We start from the raw sequence: 14135 nt of genomic DNA, 5'->3' as shown, positions 1-14135 counted from the left end.
ACAAAAGTACAATTTTCTTAATCTTCAATCTTTATTTCTATTGAATTTGTACGCCATTGACCTTTGCAATGTTCATATTTAATAAAACATTTAAGTCCTGTTTTTCGGCAGCCACAATTTTTACCAGATTCAGCACCTGACTAAAGGCCGTTTTATGACAATTATCTTTATTATTAGCAGAAATGTCGGTGGCAATTGACATAATATAATTGTTGTTTGGGAATGTACAATTTAGCGTTTAGTTGGGTTTAAACAATATAGCGTCAAATAAATTACCTACTCTATCGGCTGTATCTTAATATACACTACACTTTAATGATACAATAAATAAATAAACTCACACATACACACATATGCATTTATAACATTGTGTCTAATGTAAGTATAACATGATAAAAAGTAACGGTAAAATGAAAAAAACGGAAAATAAATTTTAGTACTCATATTAAATGTAATGTAACTCAAAAATATTTGTTTAAATGAAAAAATATAACAAAATTAACAGAAATTTCGGTGGCAATTGACATAATATAATTGTTGTTTGGGAATGTACAATTTAGCGTTTAGTTGGGTTTAAACAATATAGCGTCAAATAAATTACCTACTCTATCGGCTGTATCTTAATATACACTACACTTTAATGATACTATAAATAAATAAACTCACACATACACGCACATGAATTTATAACATTGTGTCTTTTAAACAATTTTTTATAATAATTGTCTGTTAAACAACTTTTGTATGAAACTTTTTTTTGTAAGTTAAATATTTTTTGAGAAAATTAAAAAAGCTCATGTCCAATCGATGAGAACTTTTAGTATGTCATTAAACATATCTTAATTCCACTTAAAAAAAAAAAAAATTTGGTTGGGAATTTTTTCCGCCATTCGCCAAAATTACTCCTTCGTTGACTGGCCTAATAAACAATAATAGTAAAACATTTTTAATATCGTTAATAATATCATCACTTAATGAATATATAAAACGAACATAATTTTGTGAGGCTATTGTAATGTTAACTTTTATTTTTTAAGGAATTGGCTATTCATCTTGCATGCATTTTTGTCTATTATGGTTGAATTATGACTTTTCAACAAATATTGATTTTAGTTTTTAATTTATCATACGTTTAAATAAGTGTTGAACTGCCACATAATTGGTCGGCTATAACGACTATTTTTAATGTATATTACGCATCTGCCAGTTAATTATATTGTCATAAAGTAAATGTATGTATTTTTTTTATTAAATTATCATCTACAAAAAATGGTTGTGTAAAAACTTTGATAGATGTGCGTAATTGACCTAATAACCTAACAACGAAATTGAATTGTGACAAAAAAAAATTAAATAGATTTCATAGAAATCTATATATGTGGCGCTACTTAGTAATTAATTTTCGGAGTACTTAATGTACTCCTATGCATGAAATATGTATCTCTATCTGTCGGTGACACTGAGTTTTATTAATTTTTGTAATTATATTATTTTTGATGATATATCATCTATCTCACTGCTAGTTGTTCAATTTACGTAATAATAAGGATTAACTTATATTATTATACATACTGTTAATGCACGAAAAACATATTAACACATTACCCTATCCAAACCGCACTACTAAACATTACCTGCCGCTGCTCTAATTTAAGTTAACGGCGATAACTCGTTTACCTTGACTGTAATAAATATTTTGGCCCAAGTTATCCACCTCCATCTCTGGGGAGCGTCTCGTTGATCAGCTGTTGGGCTTATTCTATCGCCTTCCGCGCATTTCCATTCAAGGCTTTTAGAGTTGCTCAACAATTTTTCCAAATAAACAAATAATGCATTTTAAATTCGAGTGATTCAGATGCGTACAGTTTTTGCTAATTATGATGAAAGGTGACCTAAACTTGACTTAAATGAAGTACTCATTTCAGTCAAGTTAAAACGACGTTGGAATATTAATATATAATTAATATTTAAAAAAATATGTGATAGTATTTGAAAGACAAAAATAATAATCTATAAGCCGTGAAGACCTCTTGGTTTTAGATATTAAAAAAAGATTACTTATCTGGCCTTACTATTAAAACACGCTGCACACGATAAAGAATGCTTAGCAATCAGATATCTTTAATGGTTAATACCATTTATACAACTTTCTTTATAGTTGAGTAATAAAAAAAAATATCAAATACTCTCTAAAGAAATTTGAGTAAACAAATTATTCTATGGCTTCTCAATTTCTGCATTTCTACGATGCACTTTTATGGTTTTAAAATGTTTTTTTGCATTTCTATGGTTTTAAAATGTTTTTTTCATTTCTATGGCTTCTCAATTTTTAAATTTCTAGGGCTTCTTAATGTTTTGCATTTTTATGGCTTCTCAATATTTTTGCACTTTTATGGTTTTAAAATGTTTTTTTGCATTTCTATGTCTTCTCAATTTTTAAATTTCTAGGGCTTCTTAATGTTTTTCATTTTTATGGCTTCTCATAATTTTGCACTTTTATGGTTTTAAAATGTATTTTTCATTTCTATGGCTTCTTAATATTTTTGCATTTCTATTGATTTATAATGTTTCATTTGTGGTATTATTGTGGTAATATTCAAATATTTACATAATTATTTAAAGTTTAAAGGCCTGATTTTGGCCGTTATGTATAAATTTGGTTATTTTTTAATGTTACTCAAAATTATTTGTAATCTCGAGAATTAAGAATTGAATAATTATTTAACTTTTATTCGAAGTAGACTGTATCTTAACCTTTATTTGATCGCATTATCTAAAGTTAGAAAGATAAATTTGGAATTTTTTTTTTCATTGGCCTATTTAGAAAAATTTTATAATAATAAAAACAAATTTAATCACCGGCTTGATTTCTTTCAACGATACGTCAGAAGATCACATATCGTATCTAACTAAAGACATTGACCTTAAAAATTGAAAAAATTTACCTCATTGTCTATAAATGGGGAAAATCCTCAAAAATATTTCGATTTTTTAAATCAGTAAATTTTGAAATTTTTTAAACATTTTTTGCTTAAAAATGCCATATTGTTTACAAAAATTAACAAATCAAAATAATTTTTTTTTTTAATATAATAACCTTAGAAATTTCTCATTTATTTGATATATATTTTTTTTAATACTATTGTTACCTGTCCATAGGGATGAATTCAAAATAGCAACTCTTTTACAAATACCAATTTGTTCGACTTAACTTTTGAAAATGTTATGGGAAATATTGTGTCTTTTTAAATATATGTTAAAATAAAGCTTATGTTACGTACTATAAGTTAAAAAAAAAATGTTTCGACAACCTGTCTTCTATGTGCAAATTAAACAAATTTATTAAATATTTATTCATATATAACATAAAACTAGAAATCGGGATATAAGTAAGGAAATAAGAGTAGATGTTGCTTTTGGAATAATTCAGCAATTATTTCTAAATATTAAACACTATCTACAGATTTGCTTCGAAGCGATTCGTATGATAGTGGTTTTAATCACTTTCAGATATTATCCATACTTGTCCCAACTATGCCAGGTACACAATGTGCTGCTACTCTACTGTGCTACCATTTTTTGATATTTCTTTTAGTTCAATGTTTCTCTCAATTTTTAAATCATTGAGTTTTTTTTTTGTTCATCTTTTATGAGGTGGTCAACTTTAGTTTCTCAAATGGTAACAACCCTAATTAACTAGTTTATTTAATAGATAGTGAACTAATTAAGAAAATTACAATTTTTGGACCGGTATTTCGGAAGTTGTTGACTTATTTATTTCTATATGAGAGGAAGAGTACGGCCGAAAAGTGTTTACTTAGTTTTGACTTTAGAAATGTTGGTCTAAAAGTTGTTATCGATATTCTTAATTAGATCTATATTTGTTTAATAAGCTGATTGAAAAATTGAGATAAACATTGAATTAAAAGAAACAAATAAAAAAATTATTAATATTATTTTTATTTTCTGATTATTTAAGTGTTTCATATATAAAACATTATAATAATAATAAAAAATGTAAAATTTAGAACTATTACTTTAACTTACAGAAGCATATTTATAAAGAGTTCGAGAAAATTAGTACTTTTGAAAAGATAAAGAAAAAAATAAAGAAAAAATCCAGCACAAATAAACAATTTTTTTATACATGCGTAGGTAGTATCTTTCAAACTCTCCATGTACTTAAAATTTTAATCGGATTTTTATAAAAAGAAACGTACTAAAAGAAAATTATTATCTCAAGTATATTCTATAACATTTAATTATAATCAGTGTTATTAAAAAAAGTTATAGCTGTTTTGAAATGCAGAAAATTTTTTTTGGAAATGATGTTATTTTATCGTAGAGAAATTTTGATATATTGAGAGGACTTTTTCCTATTTTCGGCGTCAGGCTTTTTTGAGGTATTAATCATTTAAGAAAAAAATGAGAGCTTTTATGGACAGACATAAAAATAAACGTACACCATCAAAATACAAATCCTTCTCAACTTCGAAGCTAAAATAAGATTAATATTGTAATTTGTTTTCAATATTAACATTCTCTTAAATTTTAAGTACAGATATTCTAAAAAAAATTTAGTTATTGACAGAGCTAAAAATATTGATCTCAGTATTTTAATTCGTAGATCTAATAATTACGTCAGTTAATAATAATAATAATTTAATGTGTTGTATGATGAACACGTATACTTAAATAAATATCACAAAAAATTCATAAAAAATATATTTTACATTTTTTTACAACTAGTGTCGCAAATTTCTTCAAGTTAAATTCATTTAGGAATCAACTAAAAATATTTAAGTGACAAAATGAAAAAAAAATTAATTTTAATATTAATGATGTCGTTAAAAATAAGCTTAAGTTTACATGTAAATTATTTTCAGTGCTCCTATACTCGTTATTTTCTAAACTTTTTTAACCATAATGAAAGATATTTGTTAGAATGCGAAAAAAATAAAGATAATATCACTATTGAAAATCTTTTGATCTATGGCAAGGCACTTCAAACACACAGTAAAGTAATTATGTTATTCTTGGCTGACGTGATGAACAGCTATGCAGTTGAATTTCCTTATAGTTTGATAACGATAAATTTGTACTTAAATAACGTCTCTGACTCTTTAAATATGATTGCTCAAAATAATAACGGTGAAAAGCATGATGCTAATAATGTATTAGAAGGCTATAAGATTATTCATCTCGCAATTAAAGAACAACTGAACATCTACATCAATAAAAATTGTAATAACGTACTGTTTCATTATCATATGGTTAATTGTGATACTCCAATTGATAAATACGAGTATACTACTACTAATCTATTAAATATAAATTATTATCTTAAAAATAAGATACTAACAATGTTAGGCCAATCACTTAAAAGAAATACATACAAACATTTTCATCCGAAAAATATTTTATTTTACAATATAATGACTCAACCGATATTTAACAACAAAAACGATACTATAAAAATAGATAATAATCAACACATAGAATTAAACCTACTTCGATTCACTCCACTTGATATTCAATGCTCTGACAGTACTCGTTTAACTATACAAGATGTATTTGAGTATATGAAATATACTTTTAATTCTGTAGATGTTTTAGCATACATGATGATGGTAATGGTGGCTACATTTCGACCAATAGCTATTCTTATTCGTAACTTTTTAACCTTAATTCAAGTTGTATCTTCAGAAAATTCAGATAGTGTAACATTTTGGTTAAAACCGACATTTATTAATATGGGCCAACAAATAAAAGCATATATAATAGAATTCATCTCTCTAATCAGTTATAATAAGAAATTTCTGATAAACGACGTCTATTACAGATTTAATAATGCCTTACAAAATTATACTATACAAGAAAAGTTGACCAAAAGTGATAATCAAAATAATAAATTATTAATTAAAATACTTTCGAATTTCTTCATCAGAAACAAATTATACTTTACAAGTGATATAGTTCTAAATAAAAAAAATATTACTGAAAATAATGCTGATGTTATTAGAAGTCAATTAGAAAAAAATATTCAAAAAGTTGGTATCTATATGAATGACTTTCGAAAATGGAGTAGCCATTTTAGTAATATTATAAAAAATTTTAAGATTAGGTCTATCAATTGTTTAAATTGTAATCAATTTATTAATTACAAAGTTTTAGGTAAGAAACAATGTAGTACTTTTTCAATAATTTATATTATTTATGTACTTATGTATTGATATGTATTATCTGCTATAAATTAAACAAAAAAAAGCTGAGCCCATGTATCGTCGTCGGGCATAAAAATAATTCAATAATAAGATAATTGAAATAAAGAGTTTTGCTTCTTATAAATGTCAATTTCACACTTCAAATTGTATAAATAATTTATGAAAGTTTTATCCAATATTTTTTTAAGGATTCATATTTTTTAAAATTTTGAACGAAAATTACATAGCTCAAAATACATATTTTATAAGTTCTATTTTTGTTATTGTTCCGATGGTTTAAATATAGAGAATAAAATTTGCGATGATCATATAAAAAATTAAATAAAATTAATTTAATTTTAAGTAGGTTAACTAAATAATTTTCTATTTTTTGCTGTTAACTGATCTTCAAATCAAACAAATTTCAAAGACAAAATAAAAATAATGAGCATTGTATTTAGAAATCTCTATCATTTTAATGCCCAAAGCAATTATTTGCAATTCGTGCACATTTATGAATTCTTGTTTTATTTATTTTAGATCGTATTTGTAATATGGAAGCACATTCTGAAATATACAATGCTAGTTTGAATGCCAGTATGAATGATAGTAATAAAAATAATATAGAATATTATAAAGACGTGGATGCTGTGGATGATAAAATTACAGAATTTAACCTAGAGAATCTTAATGATGAACTTGATGAATATGATATCAAAACACATTACTCCCCTGAAATTCAATCAACTTTTAAACCGCTTTATAAGATTGATTATTTGCCGTACAACATGTAAAGTGAGATGTTTATTAATTTTTTTTTTATATTGCATATTGTATATTGTCATTACTTATTTGCAAAAATCTTATTTTTTCCATTTTATTATACAGAATGAATCTTTTAACGCTAGCCACACAATTTCTATTAAAATAATAATTATGTTAAGAAAATTATTTTGGTATTTATGAGATTTAGATATTTTTAATTTTTAAGTTACAGCATTTAAAGTAACATACATATTTAACTAGATTACAAAATAAAAAAATACAAATTTTTATTTTTTTTTTGTGTCTGTGAACGCTCAATTTCAGCTCTTGCTGAACCGATTTTGATGAACAATACGCCAAAAGATCACAAATCGTATCTAGTCGAAGACATTACCCTCAAAAATTGAAAAAAGTTCCCTCGTTTCCAGTAAATGGGGGAAACCTAAAAAAAAATACAAATTTAAAAATCGCTAATTTTCGAAATTTTTTCAATTTTTTTTACTTAAAACTTTTTCAAAAATGATTAAATCAAAATAACTTTTTATTATATAGATGCATAATGACTTTATTTAATATTTGATATATTTTTTTTATAAATCTGTCTCTTTTCTTGCTCATAGGTGGAGGATTCAAAAATGACAACTTTTTCACAAGAAATAAACTTTTTCAACTTAACTTTTGGAAGTGTTCCGTAAATACTGACACTAAAAAATTTAATTAAAAATGTCCTTGTTTCAATACGCATGTTTAAAGTTTTGACTCTCCTTGTATAAAGGGGTATGATCCGATTTAAAAAAAAAGTATGTCGAATGAAAGAGGTATATATAAAGTATTTATCATTAAAGAATAGAATTGAATCATGCAATTTTTAAAAAGTTAGCAACATAATGTTATAAAATGTAAAAAATAATAACAAGAATTTTTTCACAAAAATAGTATATTTTTGCATACGGTAGTCATTTTCACCATGAAGACAAGTCCTGAGGTCAATTTTTTTTCAAATTAAAGAATATTACACAAGCTTTAATTTAAGGTATATATAAAAGTGTCAGTCTTTCCGGAACATTTTTAAAAGTTAATTTTTAGTGAAAAAGTTGCCATTTTGAAACCCTGCTCGTGGGCTTGGTAAATGGTCAAATGTTTACAAAAATATATCAAATGATGGGTAAATACCTAAGGTATCTATAAAAAAAAATTATATTGATTCGGTCATTTTTAAAAAGTTATAGCAGTTTTAACTAAAAAAAATTGAAAAACTCTCGAAAATTAGCCATTTTTATATTTGTAATTTTTTTAATTTTCCCTTATTTACGGGGAACGAGGGAAATTTTTTCAATTTTTGAGGGTAATGTCATCGATTAGATACGATTTGTAATCTTTTGACGTATCGTTTAAAGCAATCAGAATCTGTGAGAGGTGAGAAAAAGTGGTAACATACACAAAAAAAAAACACAATAGTAAAATTATTATCTTCTCAGCTTCCACCAATTTTTTAAATTAGTCACTATCTACAGATTTATATCGAAGCATTTTTTATGATAGTGATTTTAATCACTATCATTAGATATCCTCTATACTAGACCCAACTATGCCACGTCACCAATGTGCCGCGACCTCACTGTGCTGGGTTTTGTTTTTATTAATTTTTTATTTCTAAACCCCACACTATAAGAGGAAAATTTTTAAAAATGTGGATAAAGAAAACATATATTAAATATTTACTAAAAAAGAATTGTAATAATCCACATCTTTTTAAAATAGTAATAACAATTTAAAGATGAAAATATAATATATAAAATCGAACATTTTAATGCAAAAATAGTATGTTTTTTGCTACAGCAGTCATTTCCACATAGTTGATAAGTCAACAGGATAACGTTTTTTTTAAACTTATAATATTTAATAGAAGCTTCAATTTAACATATGTTTGAATCTCAGAATTTTTATAGAACATTTTCAAAAGTTAAGTTGAATATATTAACTTTTCATAAAATGTTTTTATTTTAAAACCCCTTAATAATCAGGCTAAACAACAGGTTTTAAAAAATTGATACCAAATAAAACCTAAATACCTAAGGCATTTATTAAAATATTATTTTGAGTTATAAATTTTTAAAAAAGTTTTGAAAATTTTAAGTAAAAAAAAGTTTAATAAATGTCGAAATTAACCGATTTTCAAAATATTAATTTATTTTTCATATACTGGTAACAAGGATAAATTTTTCAATTTTTGAGGGCAATGTCTTAAACTAGAACTAACTTTTGATCTTTTGATGTATTGTAGAAAGAAATTGGTTCAGTAAGAGCTGAAAAAAGTAGTGACAGTTACAAAGGAAAAAAGATAAAAAAATCCCAACCCGACATGGTCAGAACGCGGCATAGTTGGGACTAATATAGATAGTATCTGACAGTGATTAAAATCATAGAAAACGCTTCGATGCAAATCTGTAGATAGTATTTAATATTTAGAAAGAATTGTTGGATTATTCCAAAAGCAACATCTACTCTCATTTCCTTAATTATATCCCGATTTCTAGTTTTATAATATATATGAACAATGCATATTATAGAAAATAATTTAGTTTGAAATTGACATTCAATATTTTGTATTGTAATTTTAACGCAGAAATTTAAAAATTAAAAATTAGTCATATTTAATTAATGTTTAATAAACATAAATTACAAATGTATTCATCTATAAAATATCTCTCAGCTTCTCATCGAAGTTAAAAACATAGCATCTTAGCTATTTGTTCTTACAAAATATAATCTAAAACAATAGAGGCTGTTCTCTGAGTGACCATAAATAAATCAACATGATTCATTCGGCTACAAGTGTAAACATTAGGCTCACATAACAGGAACGAACGGCGAAAGAAGAATTAGTGGTTAAGGGAAATTTTCAATTATACTTATTAGACAATTCTATACTTCTCCTTTGCCCCTCCTCATTGTAAGTTGCGGCTGACAACTCTGCAGGGATGTTATTATAGCACAACTTAAACACATAATGTTCTAGTGAAACGTTAAACGGCACACCCTGAATCCAACAGTGTTTATATATACACAAAAAAACATTTGCGAGTTAAAAAAAGTGATTTGAGGATTATATCAGCTTTCTAAGAATTGAAAGTTACATTTAACGATTTTTTTTATCTAAATATAATATAAAGAAAAAACTTTGAAAATTAAAAAAAATTTAGGTTATCATGGATAAATGACATTGATTAACCCTAGAACTACTTAAAGAAAACAGTATTATATACATTTTTGAATGTCAGGTAATCATTTTATTGTTAAATTTTTTTTTCTTTGAGGTGATAAGTAAAAAATATATAATTATTTTAATTTATTACCATATTACAAAATGTTTCATAGGTGGCAAATTTTCTAAATGCTACTCTACACATAAAACAGATAAAAAAGCATTACTAATAAATGAAGTTGACTTATAATTATTTAATTATCATGTCCATAAATTATTTGCTGTTATAAATAAATAAATTATACTTATTTTTATCGCCGACGAACAGCCGTCGAGTTTTCAATAGATTCACGACGTGCTCATCCGACCGATCTTGTAATAACGTTAAAAATAAATGCACGCATATGTACATAATAGAGAAAAAACACAAGTGATTAATGCGTTTCCGGGTCTGTAACGTTAAAAATTGTTTTTCATTTAACCTATTTTAATATAATACAAATATCCATATAATTTTAAATACTCATTTACTGAGTAAAAAACGAAAAAATTACTTTAAAAATTTGAATACCCTCAAAAATTATTCTACATATGCCACAAAAACACAATTAAAGGATATGAGGAGGGTGGCTTTTCTAGAAAATAACAATTATATTATGAAAATTCAATATTTTTTTATTTGTGAACATTTTTCTGTATTGTGTATCCCTCCCCTAGAACAATACTCTAATTGTGTCGGTGATAAATTAAGTACATTTTTACTACTCTACGAGATAATATCATTTGATTAAACGTAATAATTATTATTATTATATTATTCATTATTAACTTATCAAGACGCAGCACAAGTTGAGAGAGTTAAGCATGCAAATATTAATTTAATAAATATATTGTTATAAAATTATATTGACTGCGTTGGACACAATAAAAAAAAAATAATTAAAATATTTTGTTTATATTACGTCTATGAAGGACGCCTATCCTGATAAATTTAACATGCTTAAAAGGAATTCTTTGAAATTAGAAACAAATTAGAAGTTGTGTTTAAAGTTAAAACAAAACAATCCTTTTCTATGCTAAACATTAAATAAGTAGCATTATTATACTGTTGTAAAATAACGCATGTGCTATGTAGGATTATCCATAAAAAACGCTTATAAGAAGCCTCTGTACGCTCTAGAGAAACATTGTAGTATGTACACATTACCATGTCGTAAATACTTAGCCAAAATAAATTATCATTAAAGTTGAACTATAGAAAACTAAAAATGAATAATTGATAAATTTTGCTTAATTACAGCTACAAAATTAAAAGTAAAAAATAGCAAAATTATTAAAATAACTCAAAAAAAAAAATGTATTTAAAATTATTGTAATACATTTTTATTTGAATGGATGTGATTAAACTAACTTCGTATAACATAAAATTACTTTTAAACATAATTTCATTGATTTAAAACTGTATTGTCTAATAGACTTAGAATTTTTCTTCTAAACTTAAAAAGTATCATACTACTTAGATACCTACAGAAAATATATTTTTAATTATGGACTTTTATCAATATCTGAATTAAGATCTAATCTGGATTGAAAACGCAACTATTAATCAATTGGAAAACTACCAATAGCAGTCGATTTGAATCGATTACATGAAAGCAGAAGTACAAGAATAACAACTATTTGACAAATTTTTCATTTAAGTGTACCTCAGCAACCTATTTTTATATTATTTATATAACCTATTTAAATATTAGATGATTTCCAATTTGTTGAACATAAAATATTCAAAGTTTCTAAATATTGATTACTCTATATATAAAAACTACAAATTTGTGCATTGTCGAACATCTGTATGTAAAAATAAATCACGTATAAGTACATAACAATTTAGAGACCATGGAAAATTATGGCAAGTAATTTCCCCACGTTTTGTTGTTGAAAGTACTTATAAAGTTAGTGTTGACAGTTTATTAACGATTAAAATTAAAACAATAGTACAAATTATCGAAAAGAATTTGATCATCGATGGGATTATTTAGGTTAAATTGCGACATTGAAATACCTATGTATATTTAGGATTGCCAAAGTGTAAGGTTTAGCAAATAATTTCCCACAATATTGTTTTAACGTACATTTACTGGTCCTGTTTTTGTTATCTAAATAAAATTAAATAACAAAAATTGTTGGGAGTAGTCTACTAAGGAAAATGCTTTTAAGTTTCGAGGAGATCATTTTTGTAATAGTTGGAAATAAATAAATTTCGTAAGACATAATAATGTTAATTCGTATAATAATTAATTAAAAAAAGTATTTTTTGTGCGCTTTAAAAATTGCGGTCAGCGTCTATTGTAAAAACGTAAATCTATATTTTAAATATAAACGTATAGATAATCATAAAAATAATTGAATGGGCGTGATGAAAAAATTAAAATTAAATAGAACTGCTTTTATGGACTCACCTACATATTATACAATGTATAAACGTACTTCGCAGATGAAAGCTGGTCTAATAATTTTCAACTCGGATGAGTTTCAGCCATAAATGCATCATAGTATGGAATAAATTAAATAATGGCGAATTTGGAACAAATAATTTTGTTATGTTCCATATAGTCCTATACACATATCTGTTTATAATGGTAAAAACGAATGCGGTACACGAACGTCGGAAAAGATGTTAAAAAACTCGAGTGCGGCCAACTGTGACAGAAAGGTCAGTATTTCAGTAGGTACCTATAATCGTGTACCTATAATCGTGTACCTATATATACGATTATACCGAATTAAACACCATTTGACGTGAATTTAGTAAATATTCTGTACAAAAAAAAGGAAAGAAAATCAAGTGTTTACGCACTGCGTTAAAAGACATTTGAAATTTATAGACCGTAGATAAACCTCAATTTGCGTTTAGGACATTGTGACACAAAAAAATGAACTACGAATGGTCAAAGAATGGAAAGATTAACAGATGATTTGTGTACCATTTATTCAAATTTCGTGAATTTATGTAATTCATAGACCTACTAGTTGCAGTCAAACAAATTTGACATTTATTTTCTGCGTGCTTATATTGTTTAACCTTTGCATCACCTTGACAACATTTACGTTTTCGTTATAAACGAGATGAAAAGTGTAGCTAACTCTTTTTCCCGACTTGCCCAACACGTGTCGTTGCGTCGTATTGACCACATGTTATTTTCCCGGCATCTAATATGCACAATGTTACTGTAAACCGTTATTGTAACCCGATACTTTGAATAGGTAATCTGTGAACTATAATGGATAATAATTGTGTCACATTAATTTGCCCTAAATTTTCAAAGTATAGATGATAAATAATGTTATCTAATGTAAGCGTATTTTATCATAATTTTACAGAAGTATTTGACTGCATTTCCGGACGATCCTGATAAACTTAACACAACGTCTTAGCCTTCCAAAAAGTCCTACGCCGCCGACAAGGCCTCACCTCCGCGCTGTTGATACAACCGTTTCATTTGCATTCCACAAGAAAACAACTGGTTATTTTACATGGCCAATTTCCATATAATAAGTCGGTTATTGCATAATAAAATCTCAAGTTGCTCTTTTTTTTATAGATCCGGATAAATTTCATAATATCAGGTCGGTCATAATTAAACCACAAGATAAATTAAACTGAGCTACTGCCAACTAACTGTACCTCTCTCTGAAGCCTTATAAATTATATGCCCACAATCAAGATCCTACATTGATCTACTGTTGAAAACGTTTAGTTTGTTGCGCATTTTTTCTGTATATACCTTATCTTGTAAAGAATATTAAATAATAAATATTATGTATGATGTCGAACATAAAAATATTAGCGTATACATGTTACTATCCGTAAGATTATGGACATTTTTTCTACAGGCGCATATTTTACTTTTAAGAGCTTATAATACTTATCATTTTTCAAATAGACGATTAGAACTGTTACC

At 25.9% G+C, this 14135-nt stretch overlaps 1 protein-coding gene across 2 annotated transcripts; it reads left to right on the top strand.

Annotated features, from left to right (window-relative positions):
- The first annotated feature begins 4758 nt into the window (after positions 1-4758).
- On the top strand, positions 4759-9634 carry LOC126901060 (uncharacterized). Of its 2 annotated transcripts, XM_050677239.1 has the most exons (3): positions 4759-6174; positions 6744-6998; positions 9253-9633. In XM_050677239.1, the coding sequence occupies exons 1-2, from the start codon at positions 4812-4814 to the stop codon at positions 6995-6997; spliced, it is 1617 nt and encodes a 538-aa protein (XP_050533196.1). In that variant the 5' UTR covers positions 4759-4811; the 3' UTR covers position 6998; positions 9253-9633. The 2 variants fall into 2 exon arrangements, with proteins under 2 accessions (XP_050533196.1, XP_050533185.1); XM_050677228.1 differs by having other exon boundaries at positions 6744-9634.
- The last annotated feature ends 4501 nt before the right edge of the window (positions 9635-14135 follow it).

This window comes from Daktulosphaira vitifoliae, unplaced genomic scaffold (assembly GCF_025091365.1).
Source record: "Daktulosphaira vitifoliae isolate Bord-2020 unplaced genomic scaffold, ASM2509136v1 Scaffold_1, whole genome shotgun sequence".
NCBI classification, from domain to species: Eukaryota; Metazoa; Arthropoda; class Insecta; order Hemiptera; family Phylloxeridae; genus Daktulosphaira; species Daktulosphaira vitifoliae.
The sequence above is the reverse complement of the archived record's forward strand: the minus strand, read 5'-3'. Positions and strand labels throughout refer to the sequence as shown.